The sequence below is a fragment of the Equus asinus genome, chromosome 5 (genome assembly GCF_041296235.1).
Source record: "Equus asinus isolate D_3611 breed Donkey chromosome 5, EquAss-T2T_v2, whole genome shotgun sequence".
NCBI lineage: Eukaryota > Metazoa > Chordata > Mammalia > Perissodactyla > Equidae > Equus > Equus asinus.
In genome coordinates this window covers 6,282,065-6,290,128 of record NC_091794.1, presented here as the reverse complement: position 1 = coordinate 6,290,128, position 8,064 = coordinate 6,282,065, and the positions used below count along the sequence as shown (strand labels likewise).

Below are 8,064 nucleotides of genomic sequence, written 5' to 3'. Positions count from 1 at the left end.
GCCCACACTTAGGAAGCTTATGCCCCAAGAGAGGACAGTGCATTCCCAGGGAGTCCACATCTGAGGCTTCCGGGAGAGGCCATGCAGAGGCACCCCGCACTCTCATACAAGTACTTGAAATGGAAGTCCGGCCCAAGCGACATTTGGCTGCAAATGCAGAGAGAAGGCCAGGTGGATTAAGATTCCATGAACTGAGAAAATAAACAGTGATTTCAAACTTAAGCCCCAAATCAATTAAGCTAAGGAATCTAGTATTGTTTCACAATCTGAAATTATTCCCTATCGTCAAGCCCAAAGGTACTGTTCCAACAGGAAACACGAGCAGGATCTAATTACTAAGTCTGCAGAACTCCTGAAGCCTTTATTTTCAGATTAATAGCCAGAATCCTGTCACTTAAAAAAATATCTAGACCTAAAACAGTATATTTCAGTGGAGTTTGGCGAAGTGGATTAATATTTCTTGTCTGAAACCATGGATGTCCTTGAGTTGACCCTTCACATTCATGTCTGCAGTTTCCAGCAAGTGCCTGTTCTGGTGTTACTATCACAAGGTAAGATGGTCTAAAATGCAGACCTTAATTTGTGGGATTGTGTGCTTCACACACAGGCATCTCCAGGTAGTGTGATCCCAGGTGAAGAGGAGCCGGGTTACTCATATGTGAACCAGAGAGGAGAATGACTAATGAGAATCACAAACGCTTTGTTGTAAGTTTCAAATAATTAAAGCTCTTTTAATAGTTATAGTAATTTTTAAATTACAGCTCAACAATTATTTTATTATTTCTACTAAAGATTATCAGTGCTAAATGAGTCTCCTGGTCATCGCCAGGTATCACAGCCAATAAATCCAATGGAGATGATGTTAAATCAACAATTACATAAAAAAGATGCTTATAGATTCTGAAGATAGTCTGTAGGGTTGCTCAAAAAGAAATATTCATCTTAATCGGTTTGTAAGAGAAATAATGGTAGCAGAAAAGATTATAGAGCCTCCTTCCCTGGGGTGATAGGTTAAATGGTGCCCTCCAAAAAGATATCTCCACATCCTGACTCTCAGAAACTGTGAATGGTACCTCATTTGGAAAAACGCTCTTTGCACGTGTGATTAAGAATCTCAAGATGAGGTCATCCTAGATTATTCGGGTGGGTCCTAAATCCAATGACAAATGTCCTTGTAAGAGACTCCCCAGAACTGTGAGAGAATACATTTCTGCTGTTTGAGGCCACCAAGTTTGTGGTAATTTGCCACATAGTCCTAGGAAACTAATACAGCTGAGGATTAAAAACCAGAATGACCTTAGAAGTGTTTTATGAAAGCAAAAAAACAGATTAGGTGACTCCTGATCCCTCCTTCTGAGCCAGTTTCTTCACCACAGGACCCCACACGCCTGGCACACAGCAGCTGCTCATCACTCTGCTGCCTCATCCCCACGGGCACCCCAGCAACCCATTCTCTTAGCACCATATGGCCACTGCCTGTCACAGGTGCTCTCCAATGTCGGCATTTCCTAGTTAGACTAAACTGTGCCCTAGAATCATCTTCCCATATACCTGCAAGGAGCCCTGAAAACCCTGGAAATTCTGATTCCAGAAGGCCAGGGTGGGGCCAAGGCATTTGCACATTTAATAAGCTTCACAAAAGATTCTGATGTCCACCAAAAACTGAAACCTTGAACCTAGAGCATTCAGCTGCAGGACAAGCTGTCAGGCTACTCTCATTCCCAAACCCACTCAGGCTGATCAGCAGGGGAAGGGCAAGATGGGCAGAGCAGGAAGCACAGGGCTGAGGACGGAGAAGACACACAAGAGAGCTGGACACACAGAGCGACCTCCACCCTCACTCCTGGAAACAGGCCATCCACACGACGTCTCCGGGTCCGCGCAGACTCCTCGGATGGAGTGAGGGGATTGAGAATGTGAAACCAGACTTGGTATATAGCTGAAGGATTAAAGTGTTGCTGGATTAAATCATAAATTCGACATGAATGATAAAACATTTATACACTAAAGTGTAAAATATACTGAGAAAATGTAAATCACAAAAGGAGCCACAAAATTAAATTCAATTTAGGGAGTATTTGTTGAGTATCTGTATGCGTCAGACACTGTGCCAGGTGTGGGGCCTCTGATGGTGGAGACGGTCTCTCCCCTCCCTTCAAGGACAAATCCAGGATACTACCAGGAAAACCTAAACCCGGCTGTCTGGTTATAACTAGTCTAAAACCTTGTACCCAGGCCTGATCTCAGAGGGACCGCTGAGAACTTAGCCAGTAGCTGGAGTTGATTTCTCCCCAGGGTCACATTCAATACAGAACTGACGCTATCAGAAATTGGAGTCAGTGGTACTCAATCTAAGAAGCTGACATTTATTAAAGGTTAGAGGAGTTTGAGGAAATTCTCCACTCCTGACTAACTAAAAATATAGAAAGGAGGTTAAATCTTACTGATTTGATTAACAAATAGAGCTGGAAGGTTTGTTCTCTGACACTTGAGGGAATTCCTTAGTGAAACAGCAAACTACAGTACTAGAGTTAGTCCTTTGCAAAGAGGGACTCCTAATTTTTAAAAAGGAGAGTAGTTGTGCCCATTTTCATTAACATGTCATCCATGTCACTCTTCAATCCTATGGCTAAGTTCAGAAATATGATAGTCACGAGTTCATTAGTACTTGATAACACAGCTCTGGCTGGAAACACCACTTTCCCCAGAAGCAGTGATCCCAACCAGGATTGGCGTACATTGGTTCACTCATTTAACCTACATTTTACGAAGCTCCTACTATGTGCCAGGCACTGTGCTAGGGCCTGAGGCGGCAGCAATGAGCACGTAGTCTGGGCTTCTCTGGGCTCATTCTTTAAAACAAATTGGTCACGAGCCCCCCCCGCCCCACACTCCCGAAGCAGATATTGCTAGTCAATGTGAGCACCCCCTCCCACTGAGCCCTACACTTCCCGAGGATCTTTCTCAACATGCTACTGAGAATATACCAGTCAGAGGTGGAACACGAGACGAGATGTATTGGTCATCCAGATACTAATCAAACTACACTGAATCACCTGTGGTTCCCCCAAAATACTGTTGCCTCGGTTCATGTCATTTTCTGTTCCTGTCTCTTTCACCCCCCTCTCCTCCCCCTCTGAATATCCAAATCAACTCTTCTGAAGATACAACTCAAACGCTCTGCCTTGAAGTCTCCCTAGTCCTCCCATTCAGATACAAATTCTTTCTCTTCTCAATCTCTGTATTTCTTTCCCTTTTTTATGGAATCTAATAAAGTGCATGTCTCCCATATATGCATCTGAAGGATAAGAAATCTTTTATGTCCTTGAAAGCCTCATATTACCTATCATACAGCTTTGTGCGTGCATGCACACACACACACAATCACATGCTTGCTAAGCACTGGGTCAATTAGTTATTTATGACAGAACTTGGGACTGATTAGGAGCGAACACACAACCTCACTTGGGAAAAAGCTCACTGTGTATCCATGTTCAAGGAGAGTACATGATTTCTATTGTTCTGGTTATCAGGCTGTATTTGCAGTGCCAATTAACTCAAGATTTCATTTATATGAAAGCAGAAAAATTATATTTGATGTGCAGATCGGAACTACAATAGATTCTTAACCTGAGTCACAGGCTCCTGGTGGCTGTGAAGCTCCTGAGACTGTAGACAGCGTTCATGAGTATACGCACAGGTGCATTTCCCCAGGGAAGGGACTCACAGCCTTCACCAGATTCTCAAGAGCTTAGAACTAGAATGTATGTGCCGTAATGGATCCTGACGAGGATGCTGACATGTTTTTCTCATGTCACACGGTATGCTGGCAAAGGGAAGGATTCCCTACACTGCTGTTCCCAGCCGGTAGCTCTCAGGACAGTCCTGGGAACCCCCACACTGTTTTCCTATGTTCTCTGCTCCCACAAAATAAAGTATGACAAATAAAGTCATAAAGACTTAGCTTTTTTAGCACATAAACTTCTAAATGATCAACAGTATCTATTAAACTTCCATGATATTTTCAGAACATAACAAACCCCTATGAACTTGGCAAAGTTTTTTATTATATACCTTCAGGAAACATGTTCTCAAAAATAATCTAAATTAAAATATATTAGCTAAATTAAAGGTGTTTAGATTAGTAATTCATAGCACTTTTTCGACCTAGGGAAATATAAAAAAGGGACAAGGAAAAAAATGCACATCCTTAAGATGACTAGTATTACTCAATCAATGTTTATTTAAAACCATGCATGAGTTTCTCCATGAGTCTGAATGGACTAGTTCAATCACAGCCATATTTTCAGATACCAAACAGCTATAACTATCTTTTGTCCACAAGACATACTGGGTCAAACAATGTGATCAATCCACAGCTTCTCTTTTTTAACAAGATTTTAACTATAAAGCTGATTAGTCAGTCAGCTGCGTGTGAGACCTCTCATTTAAAAAAAAAAAAGGTTTTTAAGGAATCAAATTTATTACAATGAATTAGTGTGCAATCAAAGCCAAATATGCTCCTTAGGGCATCCCAGACATAAGCAAGATAATATTAATAGGATAACGTTACTAAAAGACAAAGCATTTTTTTCTGAATGATAATATAAAATGTCATGGCACATGATCATTATTTGATAACAGAAAACCAGTATGACATGTTTCAATACTGACTTTTTGTTGTTCCTATAAAGGTAAAACAAAATTCCAACAGAGCCAGTAAATTATAAAGTCTAGAAAGTGAGCCACAAAGAGGTGTTCTCTGTAAGAGCATGCAAGTCCCTAAAAGTAACGTATCTGATCTCAGATCATGCGAGAAAGCCTATCTACAGCACACGCAGAGCTCTGTCAGCCACAGGCCACAGCTCTCCATCCGCTTCGTCTGCAGAGATGGCAGCTGGGTGATGACACAGCTCCTTTGAATGTGCATAACTTCAAAAAATAGTGACAATTCACTTGTTCTTTTCTATTTTATTGATTTACACATTTCAAACATGGCCATGTTAATGACCAAATATGTACAAATATTTTAAAAGACAAAAATAACAATTATATACAGTTTGCAAAAATCAAATTTTACCCATGGTGCCTTTCATCTAGTCCAATGACCAGAGACCTTCCAACACCAGCAGTAACTATCGGGTACGCGTCAGGCCAAACGAAGCCTCCACATGACATCCAGGTTGAGACTTTTCCTTTCAAATGCTTTCACTTTTCTTAAAAAAAATTTACAATTTCCCTGCTTTTAAAGTGGCAATAGCTACATGAGCAATGCCTAATGCCACAAATCAAAGCCTTTTCCTACCCAAAGCTACTGTTAATTGAAGTCAACTTTACCATTCAGACTAAATCCAGATGTCTGGAGCCCAGATACCTGGGGATGAAATATTAAAATCTGCCAAGAGGAATTAGATATTTTTCTTCTTTTCTTTTAATATAACCCACTATATAATAGTGAACTAAATATGTTTGTTTCCTAGAAACAACTTACATTTGCCAATACAGGGCAAATGGTCTATGTACAGATACATCGGGACTGCCTAACTGACAGTGAGTGTTGCCGACCGGCTCCAGGTCAATGGAACTAATACGGTGGAGCTCTCTGCTGAATGGACTTCCCCTTCAGGATGCGTCGGATCTGGAATGGAAATAAACAGCATTTGTGAGGTTTATTTTTTTATGGTCAAAGTATCATATTTCCTTCAGAGTTTCATTCCTTTCTTATACACTCTCCACCACTTCTGTCAACTTATAAAAGTAAGCATATACAACAACGTGTCAAGATTTTAAGGTGACTTAAAAAAAAAATACTATAACTCCTTTTAAAGCTTATTACAGACCCCTTATAACGATCTTTTAGTGCCAGAAAGTAAAGTACTTCCATTAAAAATTATCTGAAGTTGAAAATCTCTAACAGCTTAAATAAGACCTATATTCCTTTCCCAATCCTTACTCCTGTTATTTGAGAACATTTAATAGAAGGCAGAAATTATGGTGAATGATGATATCCCACCTCTCCTGAAGTCAGCTTCAACTAACAAGAACCCACCTTAAACCCACACAAGTAAATCCTTAATACACTTCTAGTCAAAGAGTCGTCATGAAACCCAAGAACTGAACCCTCTGCGCATCAAGTCTGCGCATCAGCGGATCCCAGGGAAGCCTCAGGGCTCATCCAGAGCCTCAAGGTGGATTTCAGACCCCGGGCTGACAAATGTTATTCTCTGTCTCTCTGCCCAAAGCACAGTCAAAGCAGCAAATTAGAAGAAAGAAGACTGGGGTAGGGGACACAACTGACAGCCAGAAGGAGACACAATGACTAGAGTCTGACAACAGAAGCAGAGGAACAGACTCTCTCCCACCACAGACAGACAAAAATACGCAGCAGAAAGGGGAGAAATCTGAGAACACTGAGCGACAAGCCCACCTGCTCTCCACAGCCAGTAACCCCTGCGAAGCTCACGAGGTGACGCACGCCACAAACAGGGAAGCAGAGGCAACTGGGGGCAGGAGCCTGCCATTTCCTGTTAAGGCTGGTTCCTGCCCCTGGGACCTCTCTGAGGCCCCCCTTTCTCAGTGGAACTTTTACAGTGCAAAGTCTTGCTAATCATTAAGTGGTATCATCCACATGAAAGCTCTTTACACATTATCAAGAGATTCATTTTAAGTTATAAAGAGCTCTACAAACAGAGGTTCCTGTAACATTATAGTCATGATGAGGACGGTGAACCGAAGAAAGGCCTAAACTGCGTACCATATTATGAAAAGACCTACCCACAGCCACATCACCCTCATTTTCCCCAGGGGAAGATTTCCATCAAAAATATCCTAAGTTCTTAAAAAACTCAGTTCTTGTTATCAAGAAAAGTTGTACAGAGAAATGATTGTAACAGCTCATGTTTACTGAGCACTCACTACACAACCTGGGCCGAGCCTGAACTCTCTGCAGACACTGACTCATTTAATACCCACGGTATCTGAAGGCTCATCACTCACAAAGGAAAGACTCTCTTTCCTTGGTGTCTGCAGGAACCTTGGTGCCTCCTCTTTCATCAGCTTCCAAAGCTCAGACCATTCTGACTTACTCCAAGCCCAAGTTGGTGTCATGGAAAAGACAGGACTACCCAACCTCTGACCACTTGGGGTCCGCGGATAAACCCTCAAATTTCTTACTCTTCTCTTTGGAAACAAAGCAATTGATTCCACAGTGCTGCAGTGACCACTGTGGACACAGACACTGAGTGCACCCGTCTGACAAGCACCAGCTGGCCTCCGACCTGCACAACTTCATGTCCCTTTATGTTATCAAGCACCTGGACGCTCCCTTCTGTGGCCCTCACCTGCTCTCCCACAGGGCCGTCAGGAACCAAATGCACGGGCTGCTCGTTCTCCAAATTCCGAGTACTTGGGTCTGCCCCCTTCCTCATCAACAGGCGGACTGCATCCAGCTGTGTCACCCGGTACTGCAGGCTGGCAGCAACATGGAGGGCAGTGTTCCCATTGTAGGCCTGAGGATAGAGACGAAACAACACCCATCAGGAAGGGAGACTTTCACGAAAGCAGCTCACAAGCCTGAAAAAGGTGTAGAGAAGGTCATTCCAGCTCTGGTGCAATTACTGAAGCTTCCTGAAAGTACCTTTGCATTCACAAAGGACAGGCAACTGGGCAGCTCCAGAAAAAGGCGAATGAGCTCCAGATTGGCTTCTTCAGCTGCCAAATGCAGGGCTGTGCGGCCACTTTTACGATCCTTGAGAAAGGCAAGAGGGAAAAAACGAGCATCAGACACCACATCCTGGAGATGCTTTTCACCCGGTCTCCCAAAAGCCTCACTCAGCCTGGAGACGCTTCGAGTGCTCCCCTCTCCTAAAGCCATCCTTAATCCCAAATGAGATGGAATCTCTCAATCCTATCAATTTGCCTCTGTGCCTCTCATCACAGTCTGCCCTCGTACACGAGGTGGCCATAAACTGCAGGCAGACAGATGACACTGTGTTATCACGTATTGCGCTATAACACAATCAACCACTTATCACGCATTCGCCTGTGTTTGCAGACATGGTGGCC

At 42.8% G+C, this 8,064-nt stretch overlaps 1 protein-coding gene across 2 annotated transcripts in view; it reads right to left on the bottom strand.

Annotated features, from left to right (window-relative positions):
* Positions 1–4,220: 4,220 nt before the first annotated feature.
* The window catches only part of NFKBIZ (NFKB inhibitor zeta), a 29,714-nt gene continuing 25,870 nt past the window's right edge, over positions 4,221–8,064 (bottom strand). For both annotated transcript variants that reach the window (XM_070508677.1, XM_044771680.2), the window contains 3 exons: positions 7,637–7,747; positions 7,341–7,508; positions 4,221–5,638 (listed from right to left, as the gene is read on the bottom strand). In XM_070508677.1, coding sequence (XP_070364778.1) covers positions 5,585–5,638; positions 7,341–7,508; positions 7,637–7,747 — 333 coding nt within the window. In that variant the 3' untranslated portion in view covers positions 4,221–5,584. The remainder of the gene's footprint in view (positions 5,639–7,340; positions 7,509–7,636; positions 7,748–8,064) is intronic.